At 29.8% G+C, this 19878-nt stretch overlaps 1 protein-coding gene and 1 long non-coding RNA gene across 2 annotated transcripts in view; one reads left to right on the top strand and one right to left on the bottom strand.

Moving 5' to 3' along the window:
- Positions 1-8445: 8445 nt before the first annotated feature.
- LOC136797129 (uncharacterized) overlaps positions 8446-19878 on the top strand; it is a 99408-nt gene continuing 87975 nt past the window's right edge. The window contains exon 1 of the long non-coding RNA XR_010844972.1: positions 8446-8596. This is a non-coding gene — a long non-coding RNA (uncharacterized lncRNA). The remainder of the gene's footprint in view (positions 8597-19878) is intronic.
- LOC106690446 (uncharacterized) overlaps positions 15681-19878 on the bottom strand; it is a 282414-nt gene continuing 278216 nt past the window's right edge. Inside the window, exons 2-3 of the mRNA XM_067052814.1 lie at positions 19523-19611; positions 15681-16326 (exon numbers count right to left, since the gene is read on the bottom strand). Of these exons, the coding sequence (XP_066908915.1) occupies positions 15870-16326; positions 19523-19611 (546 nt within the window). The 3' untranslated portion in view covers positions 15681-15869. The remainder of the gene's footprint in view (positions 16327-19522; positions 19612-19878) is intronic.

Here is a 19878-nt window from a genome sequence, read left to right as displayed (position 1 = left end):
GAGGACGTACGCAGCCATAGAGTGGGGATGTCAATATTCATTTTTTGAGGCTGCTAAATAAATATTAACTGACCCGGGTGGGATTCTACGACCTTCTGAACCAAGCACTCTGAGACCCTCGATCCAACGTATTTAGCAATCAGATCCTCTGGATGAGGGACGTTTGTATTAATCTATAAGACCAAAAAGTAACTAATAGTTCAGGCTTTACCAACACGCTTGGCGTCTTTAACAGCTCACTCTTTGCCTTATCGATCAGTGTATTTCAAATATGCCAATGCCTTTAAAGTTGAAATTGTTTATGATGGTGCCCCTTACGCTATAAATGTGCAATAAGGTTGAATTTCAAAAACTTGAAATCTATAAAGTTAGCAAACAATATATCTAATGAAAAAAAAACTGTTTTCGACTAACTCAAAAACTGTACTTTTTTTTTTAAAATATTACAAAGGAGATGAGAAAAATGTCAATTCTGCTTCCTCAATCTGAGGAGCCATTTCGGACTTTTGACCCTATCTTAGCCAAACTATATATTTGGTAAACGTACATTAAACTATATGGTACCATATCTGTTCAATCGCTTGCCAGAAGAGCTAATAAATAAACCACAAAGAAAACTAAAAAAGAAATATTTGACTGGGTACTTTCTATGATTCCCAATAACTGATTTTTATTCACCAAATAGCTATATCTGCCTGTGTTTTTCTTATAGTACAAGAGCCGGGAAGAAAAAAAAAGTTATCTCACCCCAATGTTTTATTACTTTGATGAAAACTATGTATAATTACTAGTCAAAACTGATGAGTCTGTCAAGCATAGGTAGGGAGAATAAAAAATGGCGGCAGTTTCAAAACGTTTAGAAAACATTAATTTTTCATTCGGAGCTCTATATCTGAAAAACTAGCAACAACACTAAAAAATCTAAAAGAATATTACTTAAAGAAGGGTAACTATAAATCAATTTATTTTAGCAATATCATGAAAACCACTACTCCTACGAAGATAAAAGTGATAAACTAGCTTTAATTTGAATGCTAATATATATCTTTTCATAAAATGTTTTTTGAGATATAGATCTTTCAGTATGTTCTGTACAACATTTTTATGAAATGTTTCTTTTTCAAATGCTATGTCTCGCGAACTACTCAACGTAAATAGCTCTATTTGGGCTTACATTTTAGCAAATTTACTCTACTTTACAGTATGTTCTCTTTGATTTTCTATTGTTGTTGGTACTATAAACGATATAGAGCTCTGAATGAAAAATAATTATTGTTAACATTTTGAAACAGCCGCCATTTTTTATTTTGAAATGTAAGCCCAAACAGAGCTATTTACGTTGAGTAGTTCGCGAGCATAGCATATGAAAAAGAAACATTTCATAAAAATGTTGTACAGAACATACTTAAAGATCTATATCTCAAAAAACATTTTACGTAAAGATATATATTAGCATTCAAATTAAAGCTAGTTTATCATGTTTATCTTCGTAGGAGTAGTGGTTTTCATGATATTTGCTAAAATAAATTGATTTATAGTTACCCTCCTTTAAGTAATTTTCTTTTAGATTTTTTAGTGTTGTTGGTAGTTTTATATAGATAGAGCTTCGAATGAAAAATTAATGTTTTTTAAACGTTTTGAAACAGCCGCCATTTTTATTCCTATAAAATCCCATTTTTATACCTATGCTTGGCAGACTCATCAGTTTTGACTAGTAATTATACATAGCTTTCATTAAAGTAATCAAAAATGGGGTGAAATAACTGCCTTTTTTCTCCTCTTAGGCTCTTGTACTATTAACTCCACAGTTTAGTGTGCATAGTTATAGATATTATTTATTTAGAATTTATTAGATCCTTATATTTGTACCAACTTGTCTTATTCTTATTATTGTATTAATTCAGTAATTATAATTAATTCTACAGCATTGTTATTCACTTCAAAGTCCTTTCAGTTATTTTTATTATTATTTTATTGTTTTAATAATTATTATTTTATTTTTTCACATTATTTTCATTTAAGTATTTGTTAATTGAATTATTATTATTTTCACTAGAGATCAATTCATATTGTACTGATCTAACGTATAATGTGTAGTAGCCTCCACAGCGCCCTAATTGTCAAAATTGTAATTAATAAATCTCATTTATGTCTATCATTTGTATGTGTTATTTTAAAAATGTTGTTGTTTTACAGATGTTGTTGTTTTACAATGGCCGATAGATGTTGGTCGGACCATATTTGATGTAATTTTCAAAATGAATAAAAAAAAAAATGTGTTGCTGTTCCCATCGTCAGTCCCCTCAGAGTAGATTATGTATGTAACGAACGTACGCATTATCTAAAACTGGATGCACTTGCATATAATTCGAGGATAGGAAAATATTTTCAAGACTTACGTATAATAGCTTGCTCACTATTTATTATTATGCAAGCTGCTGAATATATTTTTTCAACCGTCTGGAAGGATTCAGCGATCCCTTTCGAAGGCAATACCTCACATAACACTCTTTTTTTGCCTCCTTTCTTATGTACTAGCAGTTTATTCACTTTCCACGCCACCTAGTTCTGCAATGCATAAAGTGTCCCGAGCACGTAGTTGACTATTCTGTAAAAGAGGGAAAAAGTGTAATAAATCAATGTCATAATTAGAAGTAATAAACAAAGGTAAGTGTTATCATCAGCTACCAAACTTTCGTATAGTAAAAAACTGAGAAACGGGAAGCCAAAAATTCAAAAGGTGTGAACCATTGTGTATTAAAAATTGTGTATAAAGAACCAAATCCAGCATAAATTTACTTTATTCTGTAATTTATAATATTAATATGTTCATGGAAATCTTATCTAACCTTACTTGAATCGAAACGAACTCGCTAATAACTATAATAATCGCTAAATACTATAATAAGTATTACTTATGCTAAACACTTATATGCCACATTTGTGGAAACATGCACTAAAAATAAAGTACTTTGATTAAAAATATATTTCTAATCGTGAATACTTAAAAACTTCTTTTAAAACGTGCTATTTATAAAGAAATATTTAAATCTACTATTAAACTCCAAACTTTGGGTTTGAAATTTCCAAAATCCATTTTGGATTTTTACGTATACTAACATTTTTAAACGTAAATAAAAGTTTCTAGATTTTAATATTTTCAATAAAAATTGAATTTAAATTAAAAAACTTATTGTAAGCATATTGCAGTAAGATTTTACTTGTAATTTCTTAAAGCAGAGCGATCCGGGTTTGCCCCTATTTCCTGCACATCACAGCAATTACTGGGCTAAACTAAGACGTGTTGCCGAGATAGGATTCATTGAAGCTTCGGTTATGGTGAAAAGACGGGTTTTCACTTATTAGAATGATACCAATAAAGTATATATCTGTATGATTTGAAGGGAATTAAAAATCTTAGTGTTAATGAAGTTTCAAACTTCTAAGAAAAGTTTTTGGATCATTACTCTCTTGTCACCTTGTTTTCAGGACTTGACACATGTAGACATAGAACTACATTTTTCATTTCTATTTTATTTTTTTAAATGCCCAATTCAGAGTTTGTCAACCATTTTTTTTTTAATCTACCACATATCGCACTATACTGAACAAATCACAAACATAAAATTAATAAGAAAATATGTTTAAATCATCAACAAATATATTGAAAACATGTTTTTATAATTATATAGTTATAGTTTACTGCAGTAACATGTCGCTTTTAACTTGGTAAAAAATAGTTTAGTTGTTGATCAATAGAATATCTATTACACTAATTTCATGTTATGAAATAGAGACAATCCATTGTTAAAGAAACCATTTTTACAATATTCCTTTTACATGAAATAATTATTTAAATATAAATTGCTTAGCTAGAGATATATTGATATGTAAGACTGCCAAGTACTATTTTTTTAATATGTTTATATCAAATATGGATATTATTAAATAATGTATTTGATTAACATTATTATTTTTATAGTATGCAAGGAAGGGTGCATGTTTGTGAAAGATTGAACTCATTTTTTACTTATTAATTGTAAAGTTAGATTGTACTTATTTATTAGTAATTGTAAATTTTATCAGGTATTACCATAATATCTTTATTTCTTTAATGATAATTATAAATAGAACGAGTAGAATTTCCTGAGGGATGGCAAAGGTGGCCGTGTACAAAGCACGTCCGGTTAGTTTTTTCCTAACAAATTACAAAAAAAGTCAAAATATAATAACTAATCAAATCAATATGGAATACATATTCAGAAAAAATATGCACCTATGTTCATAAAATGATATCCGCATGTGATGTAATATGTAACAGCGTTTTTGGCATATGAAGAATGAAAATATATTTTTCTCAAGTTTCATCCAAAAATATAGGTAAAGTTAAATTGATATTTTCATTAAAAAAAATATATATTCGGTTTTTAAAATAATTGAAAATGTAGCAAAAGAACTGAAATTATAAATTTGTTTTTTTTATTGTTTTTATAAATAAGACCTTGAATTTACTGTCATTTAGAATTTTTTTTTTCCTGGATCACTAAATGTTAATATCAAGTAAAATTTTACCGGTTAATCTCTGTTTTTAAATGAAACTCAAATTTATTTTATAATTCTTTTTTTAAAAAAAGCAGAATTTTATAATCCCATCAAGAAAACATTGCTACTGTCTAGTTCAGCTTTTCTCCAATTTAAGTCCATTTTAGAAAAACATTTGCCTTTGAACTACGTACAGATTTTGAAATCATTGCCCAAGAATTTTGAAAACAATTTTTACTAGCCGCCTTACTCAACCGTAATAGAATTGGACACCCTCTGGCATGATGGCCTTCAATGTAAATTACCTTCTGTCAACCTCCAGCATCATTTTCGAAACCTCCTGAATAATGTCCGAGTTCTTTGATACGGATGTTCTTGAGAATTGTATTTGCTACAAATGATTTTGCAACTCGGTCCACGCATATCACAGCATAAATTGTTGGTTACGGTGAATAGTAAGTCGACAATAATGAGTTATGTGTGTTGTGGCATCTCCTTTTTTTTTCTTTTTTTTTTTTTTGCAGCATTTTCCACTCTTTGAATGATCATAAGATACATAAGTATTATGTTTATAGCAGTAGGACTAATATGTTTATAGTAGTCGGTATAATGTTTATAGTAGTAGGACTAATATGTCTATAGTAGTAGGAATAATAAGTTTATAGTGGTAGGGCTAATATGTTTATAGTAGTAGGAATAATATGTTTATAATAGTAGGACAAATATCTCTATAGTAGTAGAACTAATATGTTTATAGTAGTAGGACTAATATGTTTATAGTTGAAGGACTAATATGTTTATAGTAGTAGGAGAAATATGTCTATAGTAGTAGGACTAATATGTTTATAAGTATTGCTTACTGACAAAGAAATCACCAGGTACATTCTTACTTTTTTATATTTTAAACTCATATGGGAACAATTATGATGCACATATTACACTTCATTAATATAGTTTACATATTTCATTATATATTTTCTATTACTTATTTTTATTTTCATCAAAATTTGAACAAAGTTGGGAACTGATAGACAAAAAAAGTCTTCAAAACACAAATTGACATTTTTCTTATTAGTACATCGGCCTAATGCAACTTGCTACGAGATTCCTGAAGTTCACTAAAATTGGTTGTACTTCCCTTCTTACTGTTGTTATTTTTAAGAACCGAAAACGAGCTGGAATTTCTTTAATTTTATTACTCTTATTAATTAATTAAAAACAAATATTATTTAGTCCCAAGTTTCCTCCTTCCAGTTTTACGCAGAGCAATCTAATTTCTAGTTTAGTATCTATCTGTGAGTTGGAAGAAAATTAAACGGTTTAAAAACATGATTTCCAGCTTCGCAACTTTATTTTTTCTAAATGACTAAAGTTTGGACTTATTTTACGGGAAAACCAGTTTTGACGAACTATGTTTTACGAATAAATAGAAATGTTGGTATACTATGGAATTCACTTAAGAACAATTTTCTTCTAAATATGTATACCCTGACCATCTTCTTATATTTAACTTACTTCTAAATTTCAAAGTGCTGGAAAAATAAATCCATGGCATGGTTTTTCAACTGCTGCTTGAATTTTATTAAGCTAAATGGTGTCCTCTGGGAATTTTTGCTAGTCGGCGTCCCTAAAATCACTTCACAAGTGAATATCAACTTAAAATATTTTGTGCAACATATCGAGCGTACGCATTCCATCTAGGATTTGGGTAGCTGTTTTTCTGGCTATCAACCAGCCTAGAGTTATTTTACACTTTTTTTATATTTCTGTCTATTTGATGTTTTAATCTATCTTTTTTTTGGTTAACTATGTTTTATAAGAACTTCGGGTTGATAACGCAAGTGGCGGATATTATAACTGTTGATATTAAATGGAATCAATCTCCTGCTCCCCATTCCTTTATAAATATTATTATTTATATTGATATATTCATATTTATATTAATGTGGGTATTTTCAGTTTATATCATTTGATAGGTTATTCTATGTAAGTTTATTTTTTTAATTTATATATACTATGATTTAATTAAATATCTTAGTTAAATTTCTACTATTTGGTCTACCAATAGTAGTCGGGTTCGACCCTCCGGTACCCAACGTATGGAGTCCCTGAAATTGCTGAGTACATGGTGTTGGTATGCACCACCATGGAAGAACACCATACCAGGTTGTGAGTTCGCCATCGCCGAATCGGACTTCCCCCATCCCGGAGGAGGAGAATTGTCCCTTCTTCAGGGAGTTCATGTACGTGTGGAAGTAGGAGTTGGGAAGGGCTTGACCACCTGGGATCGATCGGGCTTGACCACCAATAGAAGATAAAGGCGAAGAAGCAGACGCACATTGAGACCAGGGCCCTGTTTCATAATAAAGTACAAACTAATACTATTAGTCTTGTAGATCTAACTTAATACAATTACACTGGCTTGTACAATAGTAACTTGTACTTTAGTACTTTTTAACTCCTGTAATATCACTAATAGTCCTCCCTATTATGAAAAAAAATAAGTATTAGTGTAATTACCAAGTTGTTTCTATACTTGTACTATGAACTAATACTATTAGCTTTCATTATGAAACAGGGCCCAGGAGGGCTGGCCTGGCTGCGTGCTGGAGGAGAAGACACCCACCCGGACGGATGCAGAACATGAGGGCTGGATCTACCCCATCTGAAAGGCGCTCAGCTGAGTACTAGACTGTACCACTATGTTAAATCTCATCCTTTTAAAATTAAATGGTTCCTCCCCCCAAATAATTGAAAATAAATAAAGACTGAACAAAAAAAATTGAAGATTATTGGGAGCAGTGGCATTACCCCATTGCTGCCGAACTACCTATGGTAATAAATACCAGGGAGTTGAAAAAAAACGAACTAAAATTCCTGTGTCTTTATGTATAGTTGACTTTCTTTCAATACCTTTATGATATCAAGTGACTCCTTCAGTGTCACTTCTTTACAACGCAGTATTCCTTTTTTCACAAAAGCCTGTTGTAGCAATGCACACTCATCTAGCTGGACATTTAAAGGGGAATGACGGATTTCACATATTAGCTAGTCCTTTTTTGTAACCATATATACATGATCTAGGTATGACCAACCCTCATATCGGTCGCTACCACTTCCTCTACTTTCTCTGCTTCCGCCTGCTGCATTTACCAACTATTTCAAGTTCCATCGTATTGAAAATGACTTTTTTATGTACTCTATTTCGAGTGAAAATTTCCAAGGAAATGATTCTAAACTGACCCCATCTCCTCAGTCAATGTTCACGAGATGAGGAACTTATTTGTAAGCATTTAAATACTAATCCAACAACTTTGACAAATTAAATTACTTTGTTTCAAAGCAGGACGGTGAGTCAGTTGTAGCCATGTCTCAGGCACGTTGTGGTAGGGCAATCCGATTTTGAAATATAATCTAGGTTCTACTGTTATTGTTAACTATATGAAAGTCCTAATCGTACACATTACGAATATTATTCTGTATCAACAAAAAATAGGACCATTAGGTCAATAGAATTTTTTTTCGACTTACCAACTTATTTTCTCTGACTGTTTGATAAACTTAGAAATAAAAATTCAATTAATCAGCACGTTAAATAGATACTGTTGCTTTTATGGACACCCATATTCCTAGTCGTAAAAATCTGTTTTTTATGACCATAAGTAACGTGATCCTCTAATTCTCTCTTCTTCATTTATAATCTATCTCTGGGTTAGCATTTATTGAAGTCTAAATACTTAATTTCATTTCAAATAAACTAAAATAAGTTTCATAATTTGTCATTGGGAAAATGTAATCTTGCTATCAATCAATTGATAGTTTTAATTAATCTGTCACCAACAATATAAAATCTTTGCCTCACTTTTATCTAAAACTCCCGCCAGAGCGAGATTATTGCTTATTTTGAGTTTTCAAAGGTTTACATGCAACGCTCAACAACCTTCTCCCCGCCAAAAATTGTTTTGCCTCGGAATTTTGTTTCTCTCTTGTGAAGTTTTATTTTTAATAGTGCTGTTATTTTGTGTTCTCTCCATCACAACTGATCGCTGACAGAGTAAGTATGAATTTTTTTTATTAATCTTAATGTGTTAATTTTATTGAGAAAATAGTTGTGCCCGCGGTTTCACACACGTTATATTTGGATTAAACTTGCTTATTTCATACACATAATGAGTACCAATTTCATCCAATTAACTGAAAGACACAGAAACCGTCATTAAGTTTTCCATGAAATAGACTTCTCCATCTTATCCTGAGCAGACTTCAACCTATTGCACTTTTATTATGTAAGAAAAACTATATTTAAAACCTATTGCACTTTTATTATGTATGAAAAACTATATTTAAAAACAGGCGGACTGATTTCCATAGAAACTTGGTCTTTACTCTGTCTGGTAGAGAATTTATTTATCTTTTTCATTTTATCACTCCTTGGTGCTATATGCTACTCAATAGACTAAAATATTTTTAAAAATCAATATTACATGTGTACCAATCGGAATATTATTAAGAAGCATTTACTGAAAGTAATAAAAAAAAAAAAAAAAAAAATTAATCGACCAACTTTATTTTTCAAAATATTTTTTGATATCTAAACAATACTAATTTTAGAGAATGACCTTAATATGAAAAATAAAAATATATATTGCCTAGCTATGGAGTTTTTAATTTTATTATATAAACACAAAAAAGATCAATATATGTATTTTCTTCTACCTTCTTCCCAGAAATGAACAAGGTCCTCTTTTAGGCAGAAAATATCTGGCTACATCAGTCAGAATGTCAGTAAAACCAAAGCTGGAGGTTCAGATTGTAAGGTTAAGACAGACAGATTACTGACAAAATAATGAAATCAGATCATTCACATTTGAAGTGGAGGACTTTCTCATTGAATTGAAGGATAGGGTAATATAGATTAACAACTATTAGATTTGTAATGATTACTATTAAATATTTATACATTATTGTCATAAACTATTAGGAGATATAACAAGATGATTGACTCTCCCATTGCCATGAGCTCAGGACCTATACATCAGGGTGGATTCAGAGGTATGGACTCCACTCCAGCCCTCTAGGAGGGCTAGATTTTTTTTTTTTTTTAGAAACGTTTTCTATTGCAGACGCTTTTTGATTTGATGTAAGGAATTGACATGGTACACAGGTACACTATCAGAAAATTCCTGAGGGGCTTTCAAACGCATAGATCTGATGAAAAGTGCTGATTGAAAATTCTACCTGATTAAAATACTTTCCTTAATTTTCTAGATAGTAAGAAAACGTCCACACTTGTACTAAGGTTTATAAAACCTAAAAATATATTGGCAAAAAATATTTATATATTATTAATTGCCAAGTCAAACACCAAATATAGTAAAAGAAAAAAAGTGGGGTCCACACATGATTTTGTTTTTTTAATAATACTTTTACATTCTGTGACTTTAGGAATATAAATATAGTATTCTCGCTTGGGAATAAAATTAAGAAGCTTCAAGCAATCCAAAAAATAATTAATTTCTGTGAATATTGTCAAAGAATTAAAGCTACATGAGATAGTGAAACCTGCTTTGTAATGTGGCATATTACTTTGTATTTTTTCATTTAAAATCATAAGCAGTTGAAAACCTAAATATGGAAACTCCATAAACTTTGCTGGATGCCAGGTTCGAGGCATAAAAGAAAATTGTTCCAAATAGCTCTTGACTAGACGTACATATGTGCTAGAGCCCAAGGCCGCTTAAACTGGAGATTTTTTTCATCTGTGCATACCTTATTGAATCGAAAGGGAATAAGTGATAAAAATAGTTTTTAAGGAATCAAGAAAAAAAGAACTCAAAACTACGATTTGAATACTTGAAAATTCAAAAAATTATAATGTGATTTATGATAAAATTTTCAAAATTGTTATCCAAATATATTCTACCTTCAGGAAATTAATTTTGTGAAAAAATTATATATTAGTAGTTTTGGACTTATTTCCTTTCTAAAGTAAATAATTCAATTATATTACATACATTAATATAATTGATAACCTATATTGTATTATTATGTATAACACACAGTTGCATCTCCAAATGTTGAATAGGAGGCTTATGAGGTCTCAAAACATTCATACATATGTTCCAAAATCAAATTTACATCACTGACTCTTTATTCTATTGAAACTAGTTTACTTTATGTTAAACAGTAGTGTGTAAAAATCTACTCAAACAGGAACATGGAAGAAAACAATATAGAAGAACTTTTTGTTGCAGTAAAAGGATATAATATACTCTATAAACATGGACAGTTACATTAGGACAGACTTCCTGAGCCCAAATAATACAATAGGCTACACTCTGAATATCTGATGTTTTGTGTTTTATCAATAATATGAATTATGGTGTAAAAAAAACAAAACATACTTATACTAACATGGGTTTATTGTTTTACATAAAATACAACAGAATTTTTGTACAAAATTATTTAATATTACAAAATATTTAATATTAACAAAATTACTTAAGTAAGGTGTTAATAATAATAATATTATTAAAGCCTGAAATATTTTTTATTTACAACAATTATTCAACAGAACATTATTCTTGCCTTTCTGCAAAAGTGTAAAAATACAATTGTTGTGCTTACCTGAACTCAACATATAACACTTTAACTGTAAACAGAAAACATTAGGCTATACTACGAGTGTAAATATATATATATTTCATTAGCACATATTTGTTCAACATAGTTAAAAACTTAACGATTTTTATTCAATAAGTTATCACTCTTCATTGAACCCTATGGAAGTCTGGGCTCCTGAGATTCCGTAAATGTATTGCCAGTATAATATCTATACATCACCGTTGCATTAACAGATAATTATTTTCTAACTTATGATGATTGATCTTTGTTCTAAATTTTTATCAGATACTAAATATATTCTAAAAAAATTATAGGAGTTCCATCAATACTTGTTTCATCTAAATTTTCAACCTATTCTTTCTTTTTAATTACATTTTTTCATTATCTTCAGTATATGGTTCATCTATCTAACAAATATTGGAAAATATTTGCTGTTCTGATCAATTAATTTCTATAATTTGATTTTTGATCATTATTCTGGTAATTGTTATCAATATCTTCATTAATTGATGATAAATAGTTCAATTTAGTTTTAGGAATTCAGGGACCTGGTATATCAGTGATATGCTGCTAGGCTGGAAGGGAATTACCCATGCAGACCTCAGTATTAACGGTTCCTGTCCATGAGGAACAGTGGGTCCAAACTTTGTTTTTAGGCTGATATGTAATTTTTCTGAAATATACATTTTTTCTATTTGTTTTTTTCTGTTGCACAAACCTATTGTTGTAGGTTGACACCGAGTGTTCACCATATGGAACCAACCTGTCCCATTCTTTTTCACTTCAGCATCATGATTTTAATTTAGTTAATGTTTAAGCCCTAAAATGGCATTATCAGAACAAATCAGTTCATAAATTTTTGAAATATTCACTTTTTTGGTATTATATTTCTTACATATTCTGTTGATTTATTACTAAGCTTTCTTATACAATTGACCTAGCATAAAGTTATATATTCTACTGGATGAGTTTCATTGATGTAATTAGATCTTGTGAATGAAAAGTACTCTTCCCTGTTTTAATTTTTTTTTTTTATTTCATTACATTCAACGACAATGTATTGTGGTTGTTACCCCATCATCAGATATCTACAACAAATTCTCAATATTCATCTTATGCATGCAGCAATTAATAGTCCTTGGAGTTAGTAGCATCATGCCTTACCACAGGGCCTAATAAAGAATAATTGTATGAAGTCTAGTCTCCACTTGTTCCCCTTACCTTAATTTGTGTTTTCTGTGTTATTTGTTTAAAAGATTGTTTTACAATAAATTTTGTTTTCTTGTACATCTTAGAAGTTTCTTCTTTATAGGTTCTTTAAATATCCAACAATAAAATGTTTTTAGCTAACTTAAAAAAAAATAAATGAACACACAAAATTAATGTTTGACTAATTCAGGAAGATTACATATCTCTTTGAATTACATATAATGCATGAGATTGAAAGATATTTTGTTAAGCATGCAAGAAAATCTAATATTGGAATAAATTGTTTTGTATAATATAGATTTGTTTACATTTTGAATGTCTCTATCGAATGTAGTGATCAAGTTACATATATAATAAAATATAAAATAAGACAACTAATAGAAAAAATAATATATGAACTAATAACAGAAAAATAAAAGCTAAAATTTTAAAGACCTTGGAAAATGGTGGAAATAGAATGTATTAGCCACTAGGTATTAATACTGATGCGTTAAAGTATATTGGAACAAAAAGTGATATCGTTACAAGCCTAACTTATGAAACATATCTTCACTATTATACAAATATAATCCTACTTGCAATTTATATAAAATAACCCTATTTATTTAGCTGTGACAAAATGAATTAAGAACAATGTGGATTGACTGAATGGTGATTGCTTTTTCATTCAAAAAGCTCTGAGAAAATTGTCGAAAAAAGAATAAAGATTTTAATCACATTTAAAAGGGGAAAAACAGTAAAAAATAAAAAATATTCTTGTAAGGTCCTGGGCCATAAACGTTTGTCTTGGTATATATTAATGTTGCAGTGGAATGTTTTGATTATTATGATAAAGGAAATGTACAATAGGAGCACAGAGCATGTAAGAATAAGGAAAAGGCTCTTAGAGAAGTATAACACTGTCAAAAGGGTGTCTAAATTACTTGGCATGTAAAATGTTAGATATTTGGTTACAAAACACAATGGAAATAAATCATTGACAAAAATACTTTTGGGATGATGCAGCCATAGAAATATCATTCTTATAGACATCTGACAGGCGAAAAACATTTAGATTCTCTGAAATTTAAGATAAGGTGAACATATTAAGCCACTATAAAAGTCTTTGTGGAATAATTTGCTTCTGACATTAAAGTATCCATTTTAATCCTTATTCAAATAATATAAACAATGCATATTGCTGTTTACTTTGAATAATTCTTTATTTATTTATGTTTATCATTTGTCTCTGCTTTTCATTCTGTTATATAAATTTTGCATTATTAAAATGTGCATTGTAACACAGCAGAATTTTGGTTCAACTGATTCAATTCTTGGAACAAATAAAAGAGATTATACATTGAGTTGGATGGAATTATGAACATGTTTTGCATTTTGAGCTGGTATTAGATGGCAGAGCTATTGATTCTGAACTGAAATGTGAATAACTCAATAGGATATATGGAGAGCTAAAAGAGGAGTTTTCTGTTTTGGTCAATTGGAATAAAGTGATATTTCAGCAAGACAATACTCCTGTCCATCCCTCATGCTTAGTCAAAGAAAAATTCACAGAAATGGAGGATGTGGTATTATCTTGCCCCATCCTCCTTATAACTCTTTTGTGTTACACCCTCTAACAATGTTCTGTCAATGATTCATTTTTTGAAATTAGGGCACTTTGTAAACAATGTTTTTGTCAAATCAGGATCTGTGGAGTTTATTGCCTTGAAAACCGAGGAATGGCTTCACCACCAAATTCAAATTCTGTCAGAAAAACAGGTTTAAGTAATGGGCAATGGTGGCCTATGTTTTGAAGAATATATTGATTGCCTAGATTTTGTACCAATTTATGCACAAGCTAACTTATTTTATGCACAAAGACTTTTATAACAATCTAGTTCAACACACTGATAAGTACTAAGTAAATTGTTTTTATTAATATTTGTCTGCTTTAAAATAATTATTATTATCGAAGTTTGCTTTCAATTTTTATCAGAGTACTAAATTTGTGTTAGTATTCAAGTTTATGAGTGCTTTGAAAAATTTTATTTAAAAATATATACCTAACGAATTTAATTTTATTGTATTTTCTTCAATTCTGGTCCTTCTAACATGCCAGGATGGTTTTAGCACTAGAAAGTTGAGCCAAAAAATATAGAAAGAAAGGAATAAGCCAAAATATATCACATAAAGGATGTGACTTTTCCAACATATCTCTTAACCTTTGGTGACATGTGATACTGACATAAGAAAAAAAAACAACAATTTAAAGTTTCGTCAAAGTTAAACTTTAAAGTTCCAAAGTTGATTGATATCACATCTAAAAGTTCTCCCATGTTACCATGACCAAATCCCAAAGCTTGGGAATCTGTTGTGGTGCCTTCATGTGCTCCAGAACTTTGCATAGAGAGTGTAGCTCACTTTAACCTTGGAGCCCAAAAAAAATAAGAAAAGGGCCAGGAAGACTACCTTGGAGAGCTGCATTAAAACTGTTAAATGTGTCAGAACCAGGATAATCAAATTGGAAACAGAATTCTGTTTTACCTGAAGGCAAGGTGGTAAATTTTTTTATCTCATAAAATGTGTATTTTTATTTCTTAGTATATGATGTATTGTTTTCCAACCAATTAAATTATGTAAATGAAATAATATATTTAAATAATTTTAACATTAGATGCAATTACTATGGGAATAAAAGAATAAGGGGAAGAATAATTATAGGAATAAGGGAATTACAGAATAAATGTAATCAATGATCTGTCCCTTCTATGTCTGTGGCTTGAACTGAAAGATGAACCAAAATAATATTTCATCATAATCTCTCTACTATATAAAAAAGTTTTAGTGATCACCTTGTAACATTTTATTTTACACATTAGAACAGTATAGATAAAGACTTGAAATTTATTTTTTTTCCTACTTATACTATATTGAACAAAAAATACAAACTGAACTACAGAATACATATAAATTACAGTTATACAATTTGAGGAATGAGTAGTACAATTAAATGAACAGTTACATAATTTATAAATAGGGGTTGGTGGGGGTCAGGGGGTACCTTCCTAATCTATTATTAAATTAGAAACAACTATTTTTCAAATGTTGATAGTTTTTTATCTAAGATAAATAGTACCATTCAAGGCTAATTTGTATTATGTATCAAATTAAAAAGTATAAGGCTAACTAAAAATGGAGTGTACTATTAATATAATATTTAGAAAATATATGGTGTAAGTTTCTATTAAAAATAACTATAATTTATTAAAACCATTTTTTTCTCATTAGTATTTTTTTAAACACAATTATATTTTTAATTTTGTAAATAGTAAGTCAACTAATCAGAAAATGACAAATTATATATTTTATTAATGAAATCTTAATTTTGTAGTATGAATCAATTTTAGGTTAGTAGTTTTTTTTTTTTTTTTACATTTATCTTAAACAATTTTAAACTAATTGGATTTTTCTATTGTACTAATATTCTGTCTGAACCCTTTTTTTTATGTTTGTTCTTATCCTGAACTTGCATGTACATAATGGTGTAAGGATTGAAAACCATGACCATGTTTTTGGGAACGATATACTTGTGGAAATTTTGGAAAAATTCTTTGAGCATGTAGAGGACTAAAGTCTTTATGACCATGATGCTTATGTTCATGTTCAGCATGTCCATGATGATCATGCTTATGCTCTGATGTTCCCTTGTGTTTATGTAAATGTTTTGACTCTCCTTCATGTTTGTGGCTGTGTTCAGATTTTCCATGATGTTTGTGCTGATGCTCTGATTTTCCATGGTGCTTATGAATGTGTTCCACTTTTCCGTCATGGTGATGATGATGATATACTTTTCCTTTATAGTGATGATCTGAGTTTTCATCTCTTTTTTTATCATTTTTGTGCACAATGATTGTATGTGTGTGTTTAATTTTATTAATAATTTCAGGAATATAGAGTACAATCCTGCTTGGTCTAGAACAAAATAAAGAAACAATAGTAAATAATATAATACAAGAAATAATAATTGATACATTAACTAAAATAATTGTGGATCCAAAGGGACCTAATTTTTTTTTTTTTTTTTCGAAATTGGGGATTCAAGGCTGTATAGAATTTTGAAGTGTTTAAAAATCCTACATGGTTAATTAGAAGACATAATGTGCTCTAGTTATGTCAAATGAGAAAAAATCAGTTCTATAAAAATTTTATTTTCCATATAATATTTATAGGTACTGACTTTTACAGTTTATTTATCAACTATATCAAAATAACAAATAACATAATACCCCAGTGAGAAAAGTGACAAATAAAATTTTTGATTATCAATTTCCCTAGCTTGTTTCACCATTATAAAGAAAAAACATAAGAACATAGACTATCGGAATCGGAAAGAAATGTTAGTGGTTTTGGTTATTTGCATCTCATGTACAATGGGGTTTTCAAGACACATCATTCTTCTCACTGAGGTGCGACAGTAAAAAATGAAATAATACTAATTTTAATGCTTCTTCATTACAGACCTGAATTTCAAATTAAAAAAAATAATTGGAGCTATTTCTCAGCTCTCCTAATAGTTTTTGATAATAAAAGTAAAGATACTTCACAAATATACATAACAATATGAAAGGAATATGGTCCGGGTGCGGTCAAGAAAAACTCAAATAGTAGAGATATACTAATTTAATGAGCCAACGTTTCGCCCCACGTTGCAGGGCTTCTTCAGGGCTATTTTGACGGCAGTCAAAACTAAAAATTTAGTTTTAAAATTTTAGTTTCAAAATTTTAGTTTTGACTGCCGTCAAAATAGCCCTGAAGAAGCCCTGCAACTTGGGGCGAAACGTTGGCTCATTAAATTAGTATATCTCTACTATTTGAGTTTTTCTTGACCGCACCCGGACCATATTCCTTTCATCTTCACACACGGTCAATCAATAATCTTCCAATACATAACAATAATTGATACTTATTAGAAATACAGCTGTTATACCAAGTTGAGGGTATTTCAACTGAAAGGAAAACTCTTGTTATTGAAAGAGCTGTTTTTGTGATAATGAAAGTCTCTGCCTTTTAGTAGCAGTTTAATGAAATAGTGATGAATCTGCTATAAATAATTTGGAACTTACAAAGGGATGCCATCACCTAATGTATATGCAGTATCAAAAATTATATTGCATAGAAATCATTTCTTCAAAATTAAGGTTTTTCATTCAAAACTTAGGAAACCCTCGCATCTGCTTGAACAGGTGGAACATTTGGCTAACCAGAGGACCTAGGATCCATCTAGGATGTCATATTATACAAATTTTTCTACCAATCCCACAGCCTACCAAAGACTTTTCAATATATTTTTAACTTGATCAAATTTTGTACAATTAAAGATCAAATTAGTTGGTGTTGAAGAACAAATGATACTTTCTGAGATACAGCTTTTCAAACATTGGAAATTTTCTATATTTGCTAATTTAAAATATCGGTCTAATACCTTCAATCAACTCTTTCAAATGGTTTAATGGAGCAAAAATTATTAAAAGTAACATTGCGATGGTTTCAAAAAGGGAAGGGGAAGTGGCCTGGGTAGCTGCCGAGGGAGGGTGCAGCCATGGGAGGTAGCAATGGAAAGGGCACCTCGAATCCTGCCTTTTTTCCTATGATATAGGCTACTATGTTTTAGGCAAAGTGGGTGCATCTATAACTTCAGGATTAATTAACAACAGGATGGATTCTACTGAATGCCAGCTATTTATTATCAGGTGTTCAAGAAAGTTGGTGTATGGTGTATGGTGTTTGGTCAGATATAACCATAGAAGATTAAAAAGTGTTCAGTGATGTACTGAGTAAAGCGATATGGAGATTTAACCAACCAAAAGGATAGCATTACTGAAACCATGCTCACCTGATGGGCACTGAGAATGAACCAGCTACAGATAATATGAGCAGAGATTGAGGATTTATGCTAGTTAATTACTTAAACAGCATCTAGAAATGAGATCATCGCAACCATCTGAGATGAAGTTGATACACAACTTGTTTATGCTGCATCTGTTAAGAAGAATATTATACTGTCCAGCTCTGCCTCAAAACCCATCACATCTCCTCCGCCTTTTATAATGAAAGTATTCTCATCATAAAATCTTAGCAGGGTTAAGTTCACTGTTCAGGGCTTGGTGTGATTTGGGAAATGATAGTACCAAATTCATGGTTTACAGCTACAGTACCAATTGTAGGAATAGAATAAATCAAGTGTTTACTGAGTAGAGTTTTATGCCACCTTTCGATGAGCAATCACTTCAGACTTTTAGGCTTCAGGATTAATTTACAGTTATTTGTTGATCCTGATAATAGCCATTAAAATGCTCTGGAAATTATGGGATTGTTCCATTTCCACTTTCAGTATAGATCCTTCTGTTTAACTTTAATACCAACAGAAAAACATGAAAAGTTACAGGACTAGTTTTCATAAAAATTATATCTTTAGTTTAATTTCCTTCTTATAAAGCTAATACAGCTATACTTAAACTTTCTTGTACTATGATCCCTTTGGTATTTTAACTATCCCAAATTTTTAATTATGAAAACTCCATCCCTTGTTCTAAGATTGATATATTTATAAATCAACATTTCTATAGCCTACCAATCTTTTGATAAATAGAAGTAGCATATATCTTAATAATTTAGGTTCAAATTACTGGAAGAGCTATAAATTTATATAATAAGGTACAGTGAAAAATCTTCCATATTTAAATTTCTTTACTTATAATAAATTATTATTGAGAATAATAATTATTGCCATTAACTATGACATAAACAATTTCCTTACAACATACACAGTTTAAAATTATACAACAAAAAAACGTTGACATTGTTTCACAATATCCCAAGATCGTCCTAATATTAGTTTTAAAGTACTTTTGATGGTATCAAACTTGAGTTGTTTTATTTTACATGATATTTCCAGAAGCTCATTTTGACGTTGAATGTGAAATAAATTTTAGATGATACTGATTTGGTATGGTCCAAAAATAAAGCAGTAATATTTGGAAAATTAAAAAAGTAATAAATTTACTTTTATTTTTATTTATTTATTTTTATATCAAGGTAAATTGACTCACCTCATCTCTACTTTTCTAATTGTAAGGCAAAACATTTTTTTTTTTGTATTATTACTTACTCATCATGATGTTGTCCTTTCTTCTTCTTCTTCTTCCACTTTTCAAACCATTCACCTCCGTCACAGTGTAGTATAGTTGCTACTACCAACTGCAAAAATCAGATATCTAATTTTAGTTTAAAATTCCAAAATATTGTGTGTCTTATCTTTCTATTTACCTTTTCATTATAAGATGTATTTCTAATGTATACAATACATTTTATTATAATTTAAAGTAGAAACTTTCTTTGTCCAGTAAATATGAAATTTCAATTCAAAATCCAATTTCATATTTACTGAACAAAGAAAGTTTCTACTTTAAATTATAATAAAATGTATCGTATACATTATAAATACATCTAATAATGAAAAGGTAA

The sequence above is a fragment of the Halyomorpha halys genome, unplaced genomic scaffold, assembly GCF_000696795.3.
Source record: "Halyomorpha halys isolate HHAL.00 unplaced genomic scaffold, Hhal_1.1 Scaffold1721.1, whole genome shotgun sequence".
NCBI classification, from domain to species: domain Eukaryota; kingdom Metazoa; phylum Arthropoda; class Insecta; order Hemiptera; family Pentatomidae; genus Halyomorpha; species Halyomorpha halys.
Note: the sequence above shows the minus strand (reverse complement) of the source record. Positions and strands in the feature narration are given on the sequence as shown.